Consider the following 22,958-nt stretch of genomic DNA (forward strand, 5'->3'; position numbering starts at 1 on the left):
GCTCTTCGATTGATATTTTTATTTTTGTTAAAGTGTCCTGCACCAAGAATTATATCTAATTATTCATGTCGCACCTTGAACTTTCATATCGTCTATTTTGAGTCATTTACTATTAATTTTTTTTTCATCTAGTATTTTTTACATGTAATTTGAAAACATGTAAAAAATGATAGATGAAAAAAATTAATGGTAAGTGGCTCGATATGAACGATATGAAAGTTTAGGGTGCGGCATGAATAATCAAATATAATTCATGGTACAAATGACACTTTAGCCTTTAAAAAATGACATTTTTGTTTACTCAATTATATATAGTTAATTCCACCAGAGATCCATTGTCTTTGGTGGCAATTTCAAACTTAGTCCTAAACTATTATTTACTTTAATTGAGGTACAAAGTCAATATTCTTACGCTTAAGATACAAAATTGCATAACACGAGTCACATAAACGCATAACACTAGATACATGCACATGTTTTATATTTACTTTAATTGAGGTACAAAATCAATATTCTTAAGGTACAGAATTACATAACATAAGACACAAAACGCATAACACAATACACACAAAAACACATAGTACAAGACACAAAAACGCATGTTATATTTACTTTATTTCAGGTACATTCATACGCTTAATGTATAAAATTACATAACATGAGATACAAAAACACATAACACAAAACACATACATATATATGATTTACAGAAAAAGAAAATGTAACGTAAATTGAACAATAATAAACGATCACCGTCAAAACCATGATTTACAGTATAGTAGGGACCAATAGTTATGCTGTGCATCCGCATGCACCATGCATGGTGCATACGGATGCCAAAACGACGTCGTTTTATTAAAAAACGCGCGTCTCCCCTTTAAAAAAAATTCAAGTTCGATTCCCAGCAACAACATTATATTGTTCATTCATTCTGGAATTTTAGTTCATAGATTATGGAATTATAGTTCATTGATTATGGAATTATAGTTCATCGATTATGGAATTGTAGTTCATCGATTCTGAAATTTTAGTTTATAGATTATGGAATTTTAATTCATTCATTCTGGAATTTTTAGTTCATAGATTAGATTATGGAATTATAGTTCATTGATTATGGAATTATAATTCATCGATTATGGAATTATAGTTCATCGATTATGGAATTTTAGTTCATATGTTGTTGCTGGGAATCGAACCTGATTTTTTTTTTAAGAAGAGACGCGCGTTTTATTAAAACGACGTCGTTTTTGCATCCTTATGCACCATGCATGGTGCATACGGATGCACAGTATAATTTGCAAGTAGGGACCATGGTTCACGTTATAACGATTGTTTGTAGTTTGTGTAGGCCCATAATAATGAGACTGTTGTTCAAACCCAAAGTAAGTTTTGTAAATATTAAAAACTTCGGCCTATTGTTCTATGTAACCCTGGCCCTTGAGCCCAATCCAAGGATGAACTACATATTTCTTCGACTAATTAATTAAAATCATACAACGAACAAGACTAATCTTATTCATAGGATCATAGCTAACAGGATTTAAGGGTGATATAAACGAGCATCAACTAACGATAAAAACGGTAGGAAGCTAAGGAAGACATGCATGCAGACAACGTGGGAGTTAGGGAACCTATGGCTATGGCTACTAAGGAGAGAAAGAGGATCGGGTGTCCTAAAACGTCTCCAATCCACCAGAAGTTTTGCCCTGGGCAGTAATGAGTCTGAAAATTTTAGTTATGTCTCACAAATTTGCATTAGGCAACAAGCTTTTACCGAAACTAATGAAATACCAGGAAGAATAAAAGAACTGATCCAAGCAAGAGAGAAAGGCGAAGATCGCCGAGCGTTAATCGATCTCTTCAGACGTAAAATCATTCGTTCTGCCTTGGATTGGCCTGAATCCAGGGCAGAGTGCTCTCTGCCTGGCCTGCGGGCCTCCACCTCCACCTCGTACAAGCCAATCAATATATATATAGTACACAATGGCGTTCCAAGATTTCGACATGATTTCCGAGCGGCGAAAGAGAGAGAGGGCGGCGAAGTTGAAGAAGAGGATCATAACCGCTTCCATTTTGCTCGTCATTATCCTCCTCATCGCCGCCGCGGCTTTTGCATATTTTGTGGTGTTGAAAGGTCCCCACGACGATAAGGGCAAGCAATCCACTAAGGCAGGGTCTCATAATGACGGCGACTCCGCCGCCGCGTCTGACTCCTCTGATACTCCTGACCTTGTGAAGTCTGAGAAGATGATAAAAACGCTCTGCACCGGAACGGATTTCACCACCACCTGCGAGGGCAGCCTGAACAAGGCGGCGAAGGAGAACGCCTCCGCCGCTCGGAACCCTAAGGATCTCGTCAAGGCTTCCATGGCCGTCGCCGTCGAGGAAATCCAAAAGGCAGTGAAACAGGTCTCCGGCCTCAAGCTCGACACGCCGCTGAAGAAAGCCGCGTTGGAGGATTGCAAGGCGCTCCTCGGCGACGCCATGGAGGAACTGAGGAGCTCCATGTCCAGCGTCGCCAACAAGGAGATGGGGAACCCCACGGCCAAAACCCCCGAGCTGAACAACTGGCTGAGCGCCGCCATCACCTTCCAGGACGACTGCGCCGACGGCTTCCCCGACGGCCCGGACAAGACCGCCATTAAGAAATTCCTCAAGACCTCCGAGGAGATCGCCAGCAACGCTCTCGCCATGATCTCCCAGCTCTCCTCCGTGCTTTCCACGCTCCATATCCCCGATTCCGACCCCAAACGACATCTTCTCTCCGACGGCGACGAGGAATTCCCGACATGGATGGACAACGAAGAACGCAGAATGCTCAAGGGCGGCGCCGCCGATATTCCCAAACAGCCACCCGACGCTACTGTCGGCAAAGGCGGAAAATTTCCCACCATTAATGCAGCTTTAAAAGCCATCCCTGAGAAACACCCAGGACGGTATGTACGTACCAACTATCATGGAATTTCTGATCATCTGAAATAAGTAGAAAGATCATTTTTGTATTGAAATTTTTTTTCTTTATTGCTATTTCCAACCTTTTTTTTTTTTTTTTGTTTTTGACTTGATTTAAGAAAGTGATTGGAAATTCAATAATTTCCAGCAGTGTATTTTTGCCACGTTATTTCTAAGAGTAGCATCATTCTTAAACAATTTACTTATACTGCAGGTATGTGATTTTTGTCAAGGAAGGAATCTATGCAGAAAATGTAAAAATCACCAAAAAGATGGCAAATCTCACAATTTATGGTGAAGGATCTAAAAAGTCTATTATCACTGGCAGCAAAAACTATGTAGATGGAATCCCTACATACCAAACTGCAACTTTTGGTAGGTTTATATTTTTAATTGTGATAAAATGTATTTCTTAGTCACAAGTTATAAGTTTAACTCCGTGACCTTCTTGGTTGAATAATCAATCAATTAGTTATGAATAATTTAGGTTAGTTTACCTTATAATCCTACCTTGTTGTGGTCCTCTACTAACTAGACTGGTTTATCTCATACACACCTTTAGTAGAAAGGTGCCCGTTTCCATGAACCTGGGTGGCTGAGTGGGAGGGGTGCATCCACCTTAACCAAGCATCAAGATTGATACTTGGTTTTGGGTCGAGAGTAACCTTAAATCTCCAGACTAGTTGTTTCATTTTTAAAAGTGTCTACCATTCGGGGTTTAATCACTAACTATATATATATATATATATATATATATATATATATATATATATATATATATATATATATATATATATATATATATATGTCCATAGTGATTTTTTTTGTTTGAAAGGATACTATAATGTTACCCCTAGGAACCAAACCCTAGTATGCCAGCAGTGGAAACTCAGGCCAATGGACTAGATGTGACACTCCCATAGTGGGAATTTTGGGTTACACCAAAAAAAAATAAAAAAAAAAATTATTGAGATAGAATGTAAGTAATTAAGGAATAAGGGTTAAATAGGTCACTCAACTGTACACCAACATGCAATTAGGCTATTCAACTCAAAAAGAATGCAATTGGGTCATTGAACAACACAAACTTATGCAATTTGACCCAAAATTTACTTGTTTACCTGAATAGGAGGTTACTAAATTTAAAAATAATTTTTAATTAAAATAAATATTAAAAAAAAAAACGCCAGAGACGAAGACTTCTTCGTCTTTGGCGGGTCCATTCGTCTCCTGCCCGGAGACGAAGTTACCTTCGTCGTCTCCGGCCATAGAGACGAAGGGACCTTCGTCGCCAGGCCATGGAGGCGAAGGTCTCTTCGTCTCCATGGTTGGAGACGAAGGTACCCCATAACCAATGACGAAGGTACCCCATAGCCAATGACGAAGGTACCTTCGTCTCCGACCATGGAGACCTTCGTCTCCATGGCCGGAGACGACGAAGGAAACTTCGTCTCCGGCCAGGAGACAAAGGGACCTGCCGGACGAGGACTTCTTCGTCTCCTGCGGTTTTTTTTTTTTAATATTTATTTTAATTAAAATTATTTTAAAATTTAGTAACCTCCTATTTATGTTAACAAGTAATTTTGGGTCAAATTGCATAAGTTTGTGTTGTTCAGGGACCCAATTGCATTCTTTTTTAGTTTGGTGATCTAATTGTATGTTGGTTTGCGTTGCCTATTTGACCCTTATTCCAGTATATAATTAATTTAATTTGTTGAAATTGTACGTTTTGAGTGTAGCTGTTATGGGAGACGGATTCCTGGGGCAATCGCTGGGATTCCGGAACACGGCGGGGCCGGAGAAGCACCAAGCGGTGGCGCTGAGAGTACAAGCGGACAAGGCAGTATTTGTGAGCTGTCGAATGGAGGGATACCAAGACACGCTGTACGCGCAGGCGCACCGGCAGTTCTACCGCGGCTGCTTCATCACCGGCACGGTGGACTTCATATTCGGCAACGCGGCGGCGGTGTTCCAGAGCTGCACGATCTTAGCGCGGAAGCCGCTGGACAAGCAGCAGAACATCGTGACGGCGCAGGGGCGGTCGGACAAGCGGCAGACCACCGGGACCGTGCTGCAGAATTGCAAGATCCTGGCGGACGAAAAGCTCGAGCCGGTGAAGAAGACGATCAAGACCTACCTGGGCCGGCCATGGAAGGAGTATTCTAGAACCATCATCATGGAGTCGGAGATCGGCGACGTAATTGACCCGGAAGGATTCACGCCGTGGAAAGGCGACTTCGCCCTGAAAACGCTGTACTACGCGGAGTACGCGAACACCGGCCCCGGGGCGAAGACCAATGCTAGAGTGAAGTGGAGCGGTTACAAAGGCGAAATCAAGAAGGACGAGGCGACGCCGTACACGGTGGCTCCCTTCATACAAGGAGAGCCTTGGATCAAACCGTTAGAATGTCCGGCGCGTTACGGCTTCAACAGTTAATTATTAACTGAATCCTTTGACTTCAGTTATATATTTATTAACGTTAATTTTCATGCAACTTAGGTTTATAGATAGAACGTGAACCAATTTTAGTAACCCCAACAATTCGATCTTACCCCGGCCCCACATTTTTTTAAATTTTGTTTACCAACCTCTACATCTCTCATTTTATTAATTAGTATAGTCTAATATATGAAGAGAAAGAGCAAAATAATTGTTTCGATCATATGTATAGTATACTACACTCAACTAAACCCTAGGTATATACTCTTCCATTATATTTGGAAAAACAAGAAAATAGAAGAAAAAATACTAATACTAAATTAAATATTGTTCACCCTTTATATTAATAGATATAATTTCTTGCCTTGAATCAAGATTTGACATGTGGAATCGGTAAACAAGGGAAAATTTTAAGATAAAAAATATATATGAATTGAAAAATGTTTAATTTACATCATATTTTTCATTAATTTTTTTACTCTATTAATCAACCAGATTTTGTTTGATATATATGTAAAACAAATTAAGTGGTGCAGTAACATGGTTTACCGTATTTTGGATTTTGGTTAAAAAATAACCTTCAAATTTTGTACCTGCCGTTAACACATTTTGTATATGTAATTAACCGTTTATGAACTTGTAAACAAATTGAAAACACATCACATGGTAATTAAAGGGCGTAACTAAGACACATAAATTATTAACTGCAAACCAGGTACAAAATATGTGAACTGCAGACACATAACATGTTAACCAACAGTTACATTAACATATCTTGTACCTGTAGTTAACAGTTTATGTGTTTGTAATTAATATGTGATGTGATTTCAATTTGTTTACAGGTACAAAAAAGGTTAACAGTAGATACAAAATACATTAACAATAAACACATAATTTTTTGAATCAGGATTCACAATACAATATAGACCATAGTTGATGGTATAACAATTGTTACCTGATGGTATAGGCCCAAACAGTCTAAGACCAAAATACATATCCATTAAGTAATAAATTGTGATAATTGCAACCTAGTCTACATCCCACTGATCATGTCATGAAAGACATTATTTCAATATGATCAACGATCTTCAATTCATCCTCTAGATGTCAAAAATTCCATAAACATAATTCAAATCCTAGCTAGAGCTGCGCTCTCTATACAAAATGTATATGTACGAAATTCTTTGAAACATAATGTATTTAATTTGACTCTGTCAAAAAATGATTTGTAATTTTTACATAAAAATTGTTGTGCCTATTTATTTTCTCCCAAATTTATAGATTTATGTTGGGCCAATTCCCATAAAACCAATGGTACCATTATTTAATTCAGAGTGAACACTTTTTAAACAACATACCACAAAACCATTTAGTTAAATTTGTTATATATATAAAAAATTATCCAAATCAAAATGAACCATGAAAATCGATCAAAAGCAAAGAGCTTAAGGATGCATATATATTACCATTTTTGAATGATGAGAAACTCATATGTACTATATATAGGTGTGTATTCTGTAAAATCTCGCTTTGTAATCTTAGTTGACATAAAATCGCATAGAAGTAAATCAACTTAAGTTAGTTGTTGAAAATCATCTGAAATAAAAAAGGATTGAAGTACTCGATCAATAATGCAATTCAAGAAGGATTTGATGTGTCATGTTAGGCACTTTCACTTATTAGAGGTGATGGGTGTGAAGTTCCAAAGCCACCAACATGGCTTGAAATCTAGTTATAATACAAGTCCATGTCACATTGAGGAGAAAAGACAGTGATACGGTGTACATGACTAGCAAAAGTATATGGAAAGCTTTTCAAGTGTGGTACAAAAATGAGATCGAGTTCATTTAAGCTTCGTTAAATATAGAAAATATCGAAATATTAATTTTTCTGTCACATTTTATCCCAAGAGATATGCATTTCCAACAAAATTGTGATAAATACACCAAATATATGAAGAACACCATTGGTCTGCTAAATATATACACCAAATATAATAGTTCTCCATTTTTTTTCTTGTTAAAGTTTTTGGTTGGAAAAATTAATTTAAATGATCATTTTATGTAGAGTCTACTTTTAAATTAGGTTGAGTTAAACTGTATTCAGATTTTCTTAAGTGAGAGGTTTAATTTGATTATTATACACTCGAAATTAATAATTGATTACGAGAAATTGATTATATTCTCACAATGTATTCATTTAAGTTGAGAAAAATGGTGCCGAAAAGGCTTTTATGTAACCTTTGTTTATATTGCAAATGAATGTAGATTTGTATTAATATAAACACAATTAAACTTTTTAAGAAGTTTGAATTGTGTAACATAGAACTTCTCTTCTATGCACTAGAAAATCTAGTAACTCATAAATAATAATGATTTTTCTTGTAAAAGGGTTTCCTTATTTTTATCCATCCTCCATATCCTGCCTAAAATAAAGTAAAAATGTCAAATCAATCAAAAAACATTCTTAAAACAAAAGTAAATCAATAGGTAGCCTAACTAAAGTATCCTACATGAATAGAAAAAGGTGGTGTATAATTTCAATAAAAGTCCATGTCACATTGTCACCAAATACTAAATATTTTCTGAATAAGTAAGATCCTTTTATAATCGATTAAAGCAGAAATTGTAACGAAATTAGTTTTGGCAAATTTGGATTGAAGAGGCTACCTGCTGAGTAGTGCTGGTTCATGTCATAATGCTTTAATTTTGTCATGACTAATTTTTCGTGTGGCTGAGGAGAGACCTAGCTCCCAAATTGGATATTGCATGGAGGATGAAAGTTCATTTTCATGTTCCATCAGTCACTTTATGCACTTTAGTGAAAAATGCATAGTGAAATTCTAACAACAAGATTAGAAGAGTAAATTAAAATATTGCAACTTCAAGTCAAGGACTAGTGTCTTACAACATTTTAGAAATCAATCTTAAAAGAGTAAATCATCAAAATAGCTTATCCGGCCACTATAGCGGTTTTATTACTTTGATCGTAGATTTTCAATTTAATACAATAATATCTTTGACTATCAAGTTCATACGTCATCATCTATGTAAAATGGGTGAATATTTAATTTGGACAAAATAATACATTCGTAAAATAAAATAAATAATGATAAGCGATTAATTGTTTATAGTTTTACCTTCATTTAAGCTTATTTTACTTGCTTTTTGTTATATTTTTGTCCATAGTGTTCCTCATTTGATTCATTTGTGTGTTTAGATGTAATTCTTGATGATTTAGATGAATTGAATGATTTATAGAGTATGTTGGATGCATGTATAGAGTCAATGGGAGGTAATGAGAAGCTAAGGATATAGATGCAACACTTGTTGGAGAGCCAAAGAATAGTGCATGTTTCTAATGGTTCTGATCACATTGGCAAATCAAGACAAAAGTGTAGCTAGCAATAGATTAAGGAATTGTAATTCTAGCACAAATTGTCCATTATTTAGTATTTTGATCATATTTTATTATAGAAATGTTCAAAATCAAGTGATCTTTGCACCATTGAAAAGTCAACTCAAAGTGCTACAACTTTCATTAATACCATAAAACCTAATTCAATTCAAAGGTCTTAAGAGTGAAAATTTTCCTAGAAATCAAATAAGTTGCACATAAATTCTGCCTGATAGGTCGTGCCTATATTCCATTGAATTAAACTGAAAGTTGATGATTAGATCGGAACTAATTACCCTCATCAATAGATTTTTGGCAAATTATATCGTGCATATTCTGCGCCCTGGTTTTCATTTTTTGCCGTTAACTTCTATAACCAAAAAAAAAAAAAAAAAAAAACAACTATGTTTCGAATGTACATAATTGTATAGTAGAATACACATAAACTCCTAACATAATACACATAATAATCTAACATAATACATAATATACAGAAACTCTTAACAGAATATATACACAAAAACTCTTAACATAATACACATAAACTCTTAACAGAATACACATAAACACAAGTATTAAAAAAAAAAAAAACTGTAATGGACGGAAATGTGTTCTTCGTGTCAAGTCCCTACACAACTTATAAAAACGATGTTGTTTTGGGTCAGGACACACAATGCATTATGCGTCTTGTGCACGATATAATTAACGAGAGTAGATTTTTCCAATATACAAGATGAGAGGCATCATATCCAAGTCACATGGACTTGGACCGTACCAATTCAATTACCAAATATATAAAGACTACTTGTACACTACTATACGTAGTAGTAAATCGATAGTTTTACGTATAGTAGGAGGCATTTGTAAATAGATGAGAGACAAGTAGTAGTGGAACAATATAATGGCCGTCTGAAATTGAACACCAAACTAACTGTGTCGTGGGAATATTTGGTGGCCCGTCGCTGTAACATCTTAGCTTCCACTCTCCCTATATATACCAATCAGTCTCCAATTCGATCAATATAATTCCATTATTGTCTTTCCACCAACCAAATTAAATTTCTGTGGTTTTAATTTGTGTTTATAGTTGGTTCACTTACATGCAATGGGGGGAAAGAGTGATTTGGTTACTCGCACTTGGGTAATAATGCTTGTTTTGTTTTTTGGCTGCTGTGTGACCACCATCGCCGCCGCCGCTGTTTCGCAGGTTGCCGCCCAGGATCAGATACGTATCCAATGTGGGTATACTAGATTTCCCAGGTTGTGCGTCCAGACGTTGTCCGGTTTGGTCTCCGGCGAACGTGTTGATTTTGCGGCGGCCCTGCTTCTCAACAAGACAATAGCTCACGCCGATCTTCATATTGCCCACTTTGACCAACTCAGCTCCCATTTCGTTTCTTCACAGCCGCCACAACCCAGACTACAGGCAATAGGTGATCCAAACCACAAATCTTTTAATTTGTTCTCTTTTGCATTTGTCTGTCTTTTAACTAACCAAAATTTAGATTAAGAGAAAACAACCCTAACTAAATTGATCAGACTGTCAAGCTCTTAGTGGAACAATCTATTAGTCTTCTTAATTTAAATTTAATTAAGGTAACATGGTGATTGTGAATTTGTCTATTTACTCAACCATATATATATATATATATATATATATATATATATATATATATATGTTAGTATATGTTGAGCGTAGTATATATATTGTGGTTCCAAAAATGTTCAGGTTATTGTGAGGAGTTGATGGGAATGGCTCGGCAGCGGCTGAATGAAGCGCTGGTGGCGATGAAAGAATCTCCGGGGAAGAACAGACAGGAGGACATCCAAACATGGCTGAGCGCCGCCGTGACGTTCCAACAAGCTTGCAAGGACTGGGCTGATCAATATGCGTTTTCCGATGAATTGTTTGCTCGGATTTCCCGTAGCATGGACTACCAGTCGCAACTAGCCAGCAACGCATTGGCACTCGTCAATAGAAATACTGAAATTTCCGCCGCCGGACGTCAACTATCGGAGGAGGATATAGACGACGACGACGACGGAGGATTCTTTCCCGACTGGGTATCGGGTCGTGATCTGAGACTGCTCGAGACGACGACGGACAAGACAAAAGCAAACGTTGTGGTGGCGAAAGACGGGACGGGGAACTTCAGAACGGTGGCGGAGGCCATCGGAGCTGCAAGTGGGCGGCAACGGTTCGTGATATATGTGAAGTCTGGAGTTTACAAGGAGAAAATTCGGAGCAGTAAAGATGGAATCACGTTGATCGGAGATGGAAAATATTCTACCATCATTACCTGGGACGATAGCGTCGGTGGTGGCTCTTCCCTCACCGGCTCTGCCACTTTCGGAATCACCGGAGATGGGTTTATTGCTAAAGATATTGGATTCCAGAACACGGCGGGCCCCGGAGCGCATCAAGCCGTGGCTTTAACCGTAGCTTCCGACCACTCCGTTTTCTACCGGTGCAGCATTTCCGGTTACCAAGACACGCTCTACGCGCTCTCCCTCCGCCAGTTCTACCGGGAGTGTGACATCTCCGGCACCGTGGATTTCATCTTCGGAAACGCCGCCGCAGTTTTCCAGGCCTGCAATCTGGTGCTCCGCCGTCCCAGCTCCTACAACGTTATCCTGGCGAACGGGAGGAGTGATCCGGGCCAAAACACCGGGTTCTCGGTGCAAAAGTGTAAGATCACGCCGGGGCCGGATTTTTCTCCGGTGAAGAATTCGTACAACTCGTATCTGGGCCGGCCCTGGAAACCGTACTCGAGAGCGGTGGTGATGGAATCGGATATCGACGGCGCGATATCGGCGAGAGGGTGGATTGAGTGGCCCGGAACTTCGTCCTCCTCCGTCAGGGAGCTCTATTTCGGGGAATACGCGAACGTGGGGGCTAGGGGCGGGTTGGGTGGGAGAGTCGGGTGGCCCGGTTTTCATGCCATGGGGAAAGAAGAGGCCGAGAAATTCACGGTGGCGAAGTTCATCGACGGCAATTCGTGGCTGCCTTCCACCGGAATCAATTTCGTCCCCGGGCTGTAATAACTGAATTCCACGGTTTAATTACGGTTGAAATTTTGAATGCGATTAGATTAGTATGTGGTGGAAGTATAAGTGTATAACTAGACAGTAAAAGAAATAGAATTTCTTCATGGGATAGCCAATTAACTTTTTATTTCTTCAACTTTTACCCCAATATTTTATAAAACATGTAATATAGCAAAATAACAATAGGTATTGCAAATTTAAATTACAATTCAACCACAATCACATATCTATCACCCATCCCTTTTGTATCATATACTTCTCCCAAATTTTTGTATCATATACTTGTATTTCAATGTAGTAAGCATAATTTCTCCATTTCCTTTCCCTATTGAATTGCAATTCATATAGGGATAATATGAATTGCAATTCAACAAAATAAAAGAATTGCAATTTCCTCCAACTAAACACGGTTATTTGGGTGGTCAAAAAATTATATTGTAATTGAATTGTAAATATATCCAACCGAATAACTCAAATTGGTTACAAATGATGTGATTTTATGTTAGAAGGATAAAAATAATAAAACTTTTAAAATTGTGCAATAAAAGTGAAAATAAAAGAAGAGTAATATTATATGTACTCTAACTTTTACTCAAATTTTTAATCCCACAAATTTTTATTCATTTACTTTTATTTACTCAAAAAAATTTGCACTGGAAATACTTTAAGATTAAAGTAAAATAAATAAATAAATAAGAATATATATATATATATATATATATATATTATAAAAACAATATGGATACAAATAAAATATAAGTACAATTTTATAGAGAAATGTGAAAATGGGCTTTTGTCTGATCATCCCGAATTGTTTTGAAAGCTTGCCCATTACGCTAGAGGTTCATTTTGATCCCTCCCACGACGCTCTAATTTTTGGCGCCTAAAACGCTTTTAAAATCTTTTCCCTTTCGTCTTTCTCCGTGCGAAAGCGAAATACATCCACACTAGTTTGGAGCAACAATGGAGCAGCAGCACAGAAACCAGCAGAAAAGTGTGCAAGAACGGCAGCAAGATGAGGTCGAGGAAATTCAACACGGCCCTTTCCCGATTGAGCAACTCCAGGTTCACTCCAATCCCAATCTTCTATGCAATAAAGGAAAAACAAATCTTTTTGGATCTTCAAGATTCCAAGATTTCTGGGTTTTGTTTCAAATCGGGATGGGGTTACTTTGTTTCCATTACATTCGAATAATTTCACGATTTCTGTCAAAAATTCGCGAATGGGTTTTTTGTTTCAAAGCCAATTTTGCTTGCTCGAGGCTGAATTTCAGGGTTTTATGTCGCTGCAGTTGCTGGGTTTTCCTTAGTTTGCCTTCTTGTTGTTGATATTACAAAGAATGAATCTTTTCCATCTGACCCGACTTCGAGTCTTTTGAACCCTTTCCTCAAAGTTTCATTTTCAATAATTTAGGGCTCCAATCTATACAAGGCTTACCAAGCATTCGTCATTCCTCATATACAAGTTTGCACTGTTACCCAGACATCATTTTTTTTTTTTTTTTTTTTTTTCATTCTAGGAATCTGGAATCTCTGCCATTGACGTAAAGAAACTTAAGGATGCGGGTCTATGTACTGTAGAATCAGTTGTGTACTCTCCTAGAAAAGACCTTCTGCAAATAAAAGGGATCAGTGAAGCTAAAGTTGACAAAATCATAGAGGCAGGTCAGTCTTTTAGATTATTGTTTCAACCACATTATTGTCATTCTATTTGTTTTTTCTGCTGCAAATATGCCTGTGAATGAAGTAGTCTTACATAGTTACATACTTACATGCTTGCTGTGCTCATATTAACAGCTTCAAAATTGGTGCCTCTGGGTTTTACTAGTGCCAGCCAACTCCATGCACAGAGGCTTGAAATCATTCAAATAACATCTGGATCAAAAGAGCTTGACAAAGTCTTGGAAGGTAGATTTTCATTTATCACTAGCTTATTACGCTTGTATGTCTTTGTTTGGTTATAAGCTCGTGTTATTGGGACTGACAGGGGGAATTGAAACGGGATCTATCACTGAAATTTATGGCGAATTCCGCTCTGGGAAGACTCAGCTTTGTCATACATTATGTGTTACTTGCCAAGTAAGAATGATTATCTCCTTAATAGATATTGGTGTAGCGTGGTGTGGTCTATTGCTGTCAAAATCGAAAGATAAGTGTTGGTGAAGTTTGTTGGCTATTAACATGTTTAAATCATTCTCTGCTTTCTATATCAGCTTCCCTTAGATCAAGGGGGCGGTGAAGGGAAGGCAATGTATATTGATGCTGAGGGCACTTTCAGACCACAAAGACTCTTGCAGATTGCAGACAGGTCATCTAATGAAATCTGTCATTGCATCTCGTGTGCTAAGTTTATTATACCATTGTGAGCTTGAACTTTCTTTTATTCTATTTAATGGTCTTATGTGTTACAGGTTTGGGTTGAATGGAGCAGATGTTCTAGAAAATGTGGCATATGCTCGAGCTTATAACACTGATCATCAGTCAAGGCTTTTGCTCGAGGCAGCCTCAATGATGGTAGAAACCAGGTACATGGAGTCACGAGCTGTGAGGAATACTAATATTTTGGCCCTGTTTGGTAAAATAGTTAGCCTATTAGTCAATTTTGGCTTATTTGACCACTATTAGCTGTTTGACTTGGTTAAACAATTAATGAGTGTTTGATTAATTAGCTTTTTGTAACAACTTATTATTCCAAAATGCTAAAATTCAAAAAGTTGGTCAAAGTAGCTTTTTCGATAAGCTTTTTGAGAAAGTCATATTGTATGTAATCAGCTAACAGCTAACCGCTAATTTACCAAACAATTTTCTACAATCAGCTAATGCTATCAACTAGTCAAACTCACTAACCGAATAAGCTAACAGCCATTTACCAAACACGCCATTTCTTCTTACTGAATTGTGTATAGCGGCTTCTCAGAATTCAGTCATGTGAAGCTGAAGTTTTCCTTTTCCAATGCAGGTTTGCTCTTATGATTGTGGATAGTGCTACCGCACTTTATAGGACTGATTTTTCTGGACGAGGGGAGTTGTCTGCCAGGCAAATGCATCTGGCAAAGTTCCTAAGAAGCCTTCAGAAATTAGCGGACGAGGTAGTTTCCTTACCTGTTCTCAACACAATTGCACTCGTAAAGCTTGTCCTAAACTGTGTCAAATGATGTTTCATTCCCATATTAAGGCATAGGATGTCTGACGCTAATTATGTCTTATTTGAACTTGCAGTTTGGTGTTGCAGTTGTAATTACTAACCAAGTGGTTGCCCAAGTCGACGGTTCTGCCATTTTTGCTGGACCTCAGATCAAACCCATAGGCGGCAACATTATGGCGCACGCTTCTACAACAAGGTATGTAAATGTGCACGCGTTATTTACATGATGCTAAGATCAGAGTTCTTATCGCTCTCCAAAAACTAACAGGCTGGCTCTTCGAAAGGGAAGAGGAGAAGAGCGCGTTTGTAAAGTAGTAAGCTCTCCATGTTTAGCTGAAGCTGAAGCAAGGTTTCAAATTTCTCCTGAAGGTGTAACTGATGTGAAGGACTGATTGGCAGTTTGGCACCAACCAAACTTTTGTCTGCAACTTTCTTCTTTTTCTGGATTACAAATTTGTAATTTCTGCAGATTTATGTCTTGTGTACTAAACAGCTGCTAAATCTTGAGCAACTTTCCTTTATATAATGCAAAGGTTTGTCATTTCGTTTAGTTGAAATCTGCCATACTCTGGGCTATGTAGGGGTATAAGCGAATATAGTTTTCGTAAACTACTAATGTTCGTGTTTGGTAAGCGTTTATTTATGTTCATTTATTAAGGTAAATGAACAAGTTCTGTTCATTAATGTTCAGTTTGTTTATGGCCCTATGGCTATGGAACAATTGGCCTATAGGCCAATTTTGGCTTATTTGACCACTATTAATTGTTTGATTTAGTTAAAATATCAATATAAATGTTTGGTTAATTAGCTTTTTGCAACTTCAAAAGGCTAAAATTGAAAAAGCTACTCTAAGCAACTTTTTCAATTAGCTTTTTGAGAAAAGAAATTATACCAAACAGCTATCAGCTAACAGCTAATTTACCAAACACTTTTTTACAATCAGCTAATGTTATCAACTATTTATACCCTCTAATTAACACAACCAAGCTAACAACCATTTTACCAAACAGGGTCAATATGTACTAAATAGTCTGAATGTTGATATTGGCAAACTGTATAATGTTCACATCACATTGATACATGCCAAAGTTCATGTAGTGTCAAATAAGCTAATTTTTACATACCAAGTGTATAACATAAACTAATGTTCAGATTGAAGTTCCTCATCTGGCACCATACTGAAATAATCAGACATTGCTTTCCTGAATCTCTTCTTGTACTGGGTTGGAGAAATGACAGTAGGAGATGATGCATTATTCTTGGTACCACCAAGGACGACGCCCAACGCTGTCTTCACCCATGTTTCGAGTTGCTTGTCCCATGTGTATTGTCTCGTATAATCGATCACTCCAACCACCAGTTCATGTTTTTCGTCATCCAAACCAACGACTAACGAATATTCCATTACATTTACTGACTGCATATATAAGATGAAATTAGTAACAGTAGCTTAGAAAGGATTTAGCTAGAATGAGACTTACAGAAAGAAATGCAGTATCATTCCATACAGCCCTCTCCAGGAGCCTCTTTGCTTTGCTTCCTACATATATTGGCATTTCTTCAACCAAGTTTTTATCAAATAGAAATTTGTTGTTTTCACTTGGATATTGATGATTATGCCGCGGCTCAGAACATCCTTTGAGGTCATAAATTCTGGTGATGTTATGCCCAAGCATGAGATTTTCCATCACCAAAACTTTGGTTTTCGATTCTTTCCCATCTTTAAGATTCTTTGATGTGATCTAGACAAGGCAAAATTCAAGAATTGAAGAGAAACCATATATATATATGTAGTTAAAATGATTCATAAATTAATAATACAGACCTGATAGATGCCAAAGATTTTTGCGAGACAAGTTGGGCTACTGCTAGCTATTGATTGAGACAAATACTTGAAATAAGATGGTGCAAACATGATGAATGAGTCTAACTCCTTCTTACCCACCGCCTTAATGATAAGGCGATTATTGTCCAAAGTATTGGTGTATCGGCTGAGAGAACGAATAAAATCTAACTCAGAGATGCAGCAAGCTTTCTTTAAGGCCTCAAATTGCCTTGCATAATAGCAAGTAACTCTATACTCCACTACTTTCCCCTCAGGGCCTGCAGCTTCTGAGAAGGAAATGCAGGCATGCTGAACATTATTAGTGTAAAAAAATGATTCAGAACCCGAAGATTCCAGGATTACTTTCTCAGATTCATCAGACATTATTTGAGCATGGTAATCTGGTGAGAGAAGAGCATATGATATAATACTACTACTACTTGGCTCATCTTGATGTAACAGTAGTGAGTCCAGAATTAATGCAGAGCTCTTCTTAGAGGCTGCAGCCTGCAGGCGGGTTTTGCCCGTCCAGGCAGCATCTAGAGCGTCGGGCAGGTTTTTCCCGGGCTCTTGATCGCTTTCATCGTTGATGGTTGAGCTAGAAGCAGAATGGAAAACTCTATAACCCTCCCCATGACTACTACTTGAGCTTGCAGCCTGGGAGTCTGCAGTGTGATGAGAACTGGCAATTTGTAGCAAACGTTGCTCCCAGGAGTAAGCTTGCAGGACTAATTGCCTTCTTAGATGATTGATTTCAAGAATGTGGATTGCAGCTTGCTGCCCATCTTTATCTTCTCCATTCAGCATTTTTCCTAGCATTTCCTTAAACCAAAAGGATCATATATGGGTCAGAACAGAGGAACACTATATATATATATATAGGGCTGCATTCAAATACAAACCCCCTTAAAATACAAACTTGAGCTCGTGCACACATTAACACATTTACATGCACACAGGGCGCACGCACGGCCAACAATTTCTGGAATTAGCTCGTGCACACACTAAGATACTTACATGCACACAGCGCGTGGGAGGAAAAATTACAACCATCCATCAACGCTCGTGCACACGTTAACATACTTACATGCACACAGCGCGTAGGAAGAAAAAATCACAACCATTTATCAAAGCTCGTGCATACATTAACATACTTACATGCACACAGCGCGTAGGAAGAAAAAATCACAACCATCCATCAAAGCTCGTGCACACATTAACATACTTACATGTACACAGTTTGTATTTTAAAAGGGGTTTATAATTGAATATAATCCCCTCTCTCTATATATATATGGATACCTAATTAAGCGCTCCAAAGGCAGTTACTACGCTAAGAGGACATATCACTATGACTGGTGTTTTTCTTTCCTCGCTGCCCAATTAACGACTCATAGGCCATTTAGAGCACTATCACAGCTCAATTCTCTCATCACTAGCACACCTATATTTATCTATTTTTATGAAGAATTGAAGAGTATAGAAGAATAAGACCTCAAATTTCATTCTCTCCTCTTTCAGTATTCCCTCCAGTTGAGCAATCTGCTGATGATGACATGAATCTTGTGCTTCTACTCCATTGTTGACAGTGATCTTCTCCAAAGTCCCAATAAGAGCTTTGGACACCTCACCGAACAAATCATCTGCCATACTACACACCTATATATATTCTCAAACAACATAGTAAATTAAATTAAACCAGGTAATTAAACATAGTAATTATATTTTCAAAAAAAAAAAAAAACATAGTAATTATATTAAAACATTATCATAAAGACATATATATCATACCTCATCAACTTCTCTCTGAACCCAGTCTTGATTATCAAAGCCAAATTCAAGTTTCTGGGGAGGGAGAATTACAGAATGAACATTACTTGAAGTGTGCCTGAAACACGCCACCTTTCTCCCTGAACTGCAGAAACATATAACCCACCATGCATTCAATTCACAACTTAGCTTGTTCATATTTGAAACTGATCTGATCGATCTGATGAAGAGAAATTTCAGATTAATGTAAACTGGAAATTAAAACATGCTTAATTAATTATATTACCCATCGTTAAGAACATCATTATTTGCATCCATGGCTTCCTAGCTACTTTCCCACACCAGGCAGGTTGAAGCTTACTTTTTCATTAAGCTAAGGATCAAGTTAAATTTTATAAACGTTATATCCTTTTAGAGTTTAGAATCAGTCATGAGAACGTAATAAATTAAGCTAAGGATAATTCTGGATTCTTTATATATATGGGATTAGTCAACGTTATCACTTGTCTGCAAATGTACACGACTTACAACTGCATGTGAACATGTGTCATATCGGAGAGGATGAAGACAGCATATATGGACAATTTTTTTTTTTTTCTTTTTAAACGAAAGATTGAAGAAGAAGAAAAGGTCTAATTATAATATTTTAGGGTTTTTCTATCCTGCATGTATGATCATAGTATTTACAATAATATATACGGTCAATACGGAGTACTATTTTTTTTTTATTACTCCGTATATTGGTATGTAGTAAATAATTTTCATTTGTATCTAGTATTATATGACATCGGTATTATTCAATTATTATTGTGTGGATCATAGTTCATAAGCTGTGTGGACCATATTTTGTATGTTATAAAGTAATGTACATTTAGTACAAAAATAATGTACTTTTAATATATTACTAATATACATTGGATTCACGAAAAGTACATTATTTGAGTACTGAAAGTATATTATTTTGTATAATGTACATTCAATACATAAATAATGTACATTTAATATGTTATGGTCCACACAATAATTTGCCCACATCATTCGGTGGCGGAGTGGACTAACAACATGACTAAACACATTTTGACAGTTCTATAAAAGTCATTTTTCTCTTTTTAGTAGGTATATTACATTTTGATGTTGTCGAATTTTATTATGGCCTTGTTTGGTAAATGGTTGTTAGCTGATTGAGTTAATTAGGAGTATAACTAGTTGATAACATTAGTTGATGGTAGAAAAGTGTTTGGTAAATTAACTATTAGTTGATAGCTATTTGGTATAATTTATTTTCTCAAAAAGCTAATTGAAAAGGTTGTTTTGAGCAGCTTTTTGAATTTTAGCATTTTGGAGTTACAAAAAACTAATCAACCAACACTTATATTGAGTTTTTAACCAAGTTTTTTTTTTTTTTTTTTTTTTTTTTTTTGAAAGTGAGTTTTTAACCAAGTTAAATACTTAATATTGGTCAAATAAGCCAAAATTGGTCAATAGACTAATTATTTTACCAAACAGGGCCTATATTTTTAAAATTATATACTTATATTAAATATTTAGTTTTATTAAAATAAAAATAAAATTTTGTTTCATCTATTCAAATATTTACAGTACGTTGGTTGGAGGAGAGAATTATGAGGGAAATGGATTATAATTCCGTGACAAAAATAAAAGGTGGAAATTTAAATTACATTGTTTGATATGAACGAATAGAATGATTGAGAATTGAAAAGGAAGAAGTGAATAAAACTAAAATATTCTTATATAATAATAATAATAATAATAAAGATATGATAAAATAATAATTTATCATGAAATTACAATTCCATTCTACTGAATACTTCATTAATTTCTATTTTAAATACACATTCATTTGCAAGCTAAGTAGTAACTTTAATACTTTAGATTATTAGATAATTAGATAATGTAGTCCTCCCTTACTGTCGGAGATAGTGGAGTAGATAATATCCGGATTAGGTTTATACCAAACCAATTATTAGGTACCATATGAAATAGGAATATATAATTTTATTCTGTTTTCATGGTATACCTAATGTTAACACTTGTTATTGCAATTATAATATATATTTGCTAGTTTTTACGCGCATTGCGCAAATGAGGTCATGCCCAAAGATTATTTTTAAATAAGTACTTCAAAGTATATCAATGCAAGATTATATATATATGAGATGTTTATGTTTATGTAATTGAATGTTAAATTTGTTAATTTAAATAAGTAATTCAATGTATATGAATGCAAGATGATATATGAATGATTGATTATAATTGTCACTAAAATAAATGTTTGCAACTTTGTAATAACGATAATCTAAATACTTAGTCTAAAAATGATGGTTTAAATAAATACTACTTTTGATTTTAATTTCTCAAGTCTTCTTAATTATCTTTTGGATAGCATTGTCATTGTCTTCATCTTCAGTAATTGTCCTCTTCTTTTTTTTATTGGTAGTGTGTCATGCGCAATTGGGTTACTTGTGGTAGCATAGAAGGCAGCGTGATGCAATGAGATTATGGTGTAGGAATTTTTAGATTACGGGGTAGTTTCATGCTTTAATTTCTTGGATTATTTGAATACTTTCTTTGTCAACAAATCCTCTCCAAGTAGTTAATATTATTGACTTCAAACTGTTTTTATGGTATTAATAAAATAATTAGTAAATAAATATATAACATATTTTGTATTATAACTTTGATATTTATTGACAAGATAGTGTAAAAAGAAGACAATGGACAATGGAGTAAATATAAATGATTAATGAATTTGAAGGTAATGGATCTTTAAATTGTAGAAAATAAAAATAATATAACTAATGAAATTATATCTCTTTCTTCATTTTTTGATAATGAATAAAATTTTTCTCATATGTGTTGAATATATAGTATATGTTTAACAATTATGTTGGATTATGGGCATTTCTGATTGGGATGGGGTTCAAACCTAAGACATTTCTTATAGAAATTAATGAGTAAGTTCAGAATAATAAATAGTTAACGGAATATTCCGTTACAACAGGGTTATTTAAGGAAACAAAATAATATAATTGATGGTAAAGAAATAAAATCATAAAAAAATACTAAAAAATAATATGAACCATTGATTTCAACAAATAATTACACTAACATTTTTAGTTCCCGTCAAGGGGTTAACTTTATTGACTCTTATTAAATTTGTAGATGTAGATCAGATTTGTAAATACATTTTATTTATTTTTATTTTATGTACCAAAGTAGTAAACTATAATGATATTAGTTACTCCCTCCGTCTAAATTTACGTGTCTAGTTTAGTAAACGATTCTTAACTAAAATTATTTTAAATTTAAAATTTTTATAATGTGTTGTTTGTTAATAATATATAAAATTTATGTTTAAAAATTATATTTAAAATTAAAAGTACTTTTAAATTAAAAAAAAATTAAATATAGTCCTTGTCCGATTGCTATCCCTAAATACATGTCGTGATAATTGAAATTACTAAAGAAAATGGTATATATAAAAATGATTATTTTATTACTAAAAGAATTGATATGTTGAACATTTTTTAGGACCTCTCGATTGTTTGATGATGTAATTGTACAAAGATGTGGACGACAATGGTGCATTGAATAACTTGCCTAAACCCAAAAAAAAAACAGCTACACATACACCTAGAGGGAGTACAGGTTATAGCAATAGAATAACTAGACAGTGTGTGAGCCAACTAATTCCCAAATTAACAAGGCATCAATATCGTACACACCTAATAATATAATATACTAGAGTTGCAATTAACTTTTACCGTTATATGCATTTATTGTATTATCCTCCTATTTTATTTTACTTTGTGTTGTTCTCAAAATGTTGAATCTTCAATTTCAAGTATCTCCATACATTATATTCAGATAGTACCTCTGTGACTCCCCTTGAGGGAATATCACAGAATCAAACTCCGGTGGTTGAGTATTGACTCTTTGGACTACAGTAGTTAGAAAAAAGTATATAATAGATACTACATTGTAATAGAGTCTATAGTATTCAAAAAAAAAAAAAAAAAAAAAAAAAGACCCCCACGCCTAGACAAAGCATCTCAACTGAACACAGAGGCTGTAAGGAGCCCCCACGCTGTCGCTAGTAGATCCTGGATCATCGGATCATTATTCTTAAACTTCATCACTAGCTATGATCAATTGATCTGCTCAATATCACCGTTCATGTTCTGAAGACGAGTAAAGAAGGTAAATCGTGCTTCAATTAAGGTTAGATTCATATCTCCTACACTTTGTGACTACTAAAAAATAAATATGTGTGTGGGTGGGGAGATGGGGGGGGTGATATTTTTGTATGTTAATCTATGGTTGAGATTGATTCCACGAAGTAATGAAGCAATGATTGGTTG

At 35.7% G+C, this 22,958-nt stretch overlaps 4 protein-coding genes across 4 annotated transcripts; 3 read left to right on the forward strand and 1 right to left on the reverse strand.

Annotated features, from left to right (window-relative positions):
• The first annotated feature begins 1,616 nt into the window (after positions 1 to 1,616).
• LOC109190602 (pectinesterase-like) lies at positions 1,617 to 5,615 on the forward strand. Its single transcript, XM_019341121.1, has 3 exons — positions 1,617 to 2,936; positions 3,167 to 3,327; positions 4,692 to 5,615. Exons 1-3 carry the CDS (start codon positions 1,984 to 1,986, stop codon positions 5,387 to 5,389), a joined length of 1,812 nt encoding a protein of 603 aa, XP_019196666.1. The 5' UTR covers positions 1,617 to 1,983; the 3' UTR covers positions 5,390 to 5,615.
• Positions 5,616 to 9,848: 4,233 nt separating this feature from the next.
• On the forward strand, positions 9,849 to 11,952 carry LOC109190382 (pectinesterase-like). The gene is made up of 2 exons (XM_019340846.1): positions 9,849 to 10,221; positions 10,518 to 11,952. Exons 1-2 carry the CDS (start codon positions 9,894 to 9,896, stop codon positions 11,828 to 11,830), a joined length of 1,641 nt encoding a protein of 546 aa, XP_019196391.1. The 5' UTR covers positions 9,849 to 9,893; the 3' UTR covers positions 11,831 to 11,952.
• Positions 11,953 to 12,641: 689 nt separating this feature from the next.
• LOC109190228 (DNA repair protein RAD51 homolog) lies at positions 12,642 to 15,538 on the forward strand. Its single transcript, XM_019340686.1, has 9 exons — positions 12,642 to 12,901; positions 13,357 to 13,501; positions 13,634 to 13,744; positions 13,824 to 13,915; positions 14,050 to 14,144; positions 14,248 to 14,361; positions 14,796 to 14,925; positions 15,056 to 15,177; positions 15,250 to 15,538. The coding sequence occupies exons 1-9, from the start codon at positions 12,800 to 12,802 to the stop codon at positions 15,371 to 15,373; spliced, it is 1,035 nt and encodes a 344-aa protein (XP_019196231.1). The 5' UTR covers positions 12,642 to 12,799; the 3' UTR covers positions 15,374 to 15,538.
• A 463-nt stretch (positions 15,539 to 16,001) lies between these two features.
• Positions 16,002 to 18,979, reverse strand: LOC109190227 (1-phosphatidylinositol-3-phosphate 5-kinase FAB1B-like). Its single transcript, XM_019340685.1, has 6 exons — positions 18,863 to 18,979; positions 18,598 to 18,721; positions 18,301 to 18,465; positions 16,807 to 17,628; positions 16,463 to 16,723; positions 16,002 to 16,398 (listed from the first exon to the last, which is right to left on the reverse strand). The coding sequence occupies exons 1-6, from the start codon at positions 18,892 to 18,894 to the stop codon at positions 16,123 to 16,125; spliced, it is 1,680 nt and encodes a 559-aa protein (XP_019196230.1). The 5' UTR covers positions 18,895 to 18,979; the 3' UTR covers positions 16,002 to 16,122.
• Between the last annotated feature and the right edge of the window lie 3,979 nt (positions 18,980 to 22,958).

The sequence above is a fragment of the Ipomoea nil genome, unplaced genomic scaffold (genome assembly GCF_001879475.1).
Source record: "Ipomoea nil cultivar Tokyo-kokei standard unplaced genomic scaffold, Asagao_1.1 scaffold1576, whole genome shotgun sequence".
NCBI classification, from domain to species: Eukaryota; Viridiplantae; Streptophyta; class Magnoliopsida; order Solanales; family Convolvulaceae; genus Ipomoea; species Ipomoea nil.

What these genes read in the sequence shown, in the direction of transcription:
- LOC109190602 (XM_019341121.1), top strand. Translation starts at nt 1,984, where the DNA reads ATGGCGTTCCAAGATTTCGACATGATTTCCGAGCGGCGAAAGAGAGAG. An exon ending in CCTGAGAAACACCCAGGACG is followed by an intron (nt 2,937 to 3,166) that starts GTATGTACGTAC and finishes CTTATACTGCAG; the next exon opens with GTATGTGATTTTTGTCAAGG. An exon ending in ATACCAAACTGCAACTTTTG is followed by an intron (nt 3,328 to 4,691) that starts GTAGGTTTATAT and finishes TTTTGAGTGTAG; the next exon opens with CTGTTATGGGAGACGGATTC.
- LOC109190382 (XM_019340846.1), top strand. Translation starts at nt 9,894, where the DNA reads ATGGGGGGAAAGAGTGATTTGGTTACTCGCACTTGGGTAATAATGCTT. An exon ending in ACCCAGACTACAGGCAATAG is followed by an intron (nt 10,222 to 10,517) that starts GTGATCCAAACC and finishes AAAAATGTTCAG; the next exon opens with GTTATTGTGAGGAGTTGATG.
- LOC109190228 (XM_019340686.1), top strand. Translation starts at nt 12,800, where the DNA reads ATGGAGCAGCAGCACAGAAACCAGCAGAAAAGTGTGCAAGAACGGCAG. An exon ending in CTCTTGCAGATTGCAGACAG is followed by an intron (nt 14,145 to 14,247) that starts GTCATCTAATGA and finishes TATGTGTTACAG; the next exon opens with GTTTGGGTTGAATGGAGCAG. An exon ending in TTCAGAAATTAGCGGACGAG is followed by an intron (nt 14,926 to 15,055) that starts GTAGTTTCCTTA and finishes TTGAACTTGCAG; the next exon opens with TTTGGTGTTGCAGTTGTAAT.
- LOC109190227 (XM_019340685.1), bottom strand. Translation starts at nt 18,894, where the DNA reads ATGGATGCAAATAATGATGTTCTTAACGATGG. An exon ending in TTCAGAGAGAAGTTGATGAG is followed by an intron (nt 18,466 to 18,597) that starts GTATGATATATA and finishes GAATATATATAG; the next exon opens with GTGTGTAGTATGGCAGATGA. An exon ending in AAATCTTTGGCATCTATCAG is followed by an intron (nt 16,724 to 16,806) that starts GTCTGTATTATT and finishes TGCCTTGTCTAG; the next exon opens with ATCACATCAAAGAATCTTAA.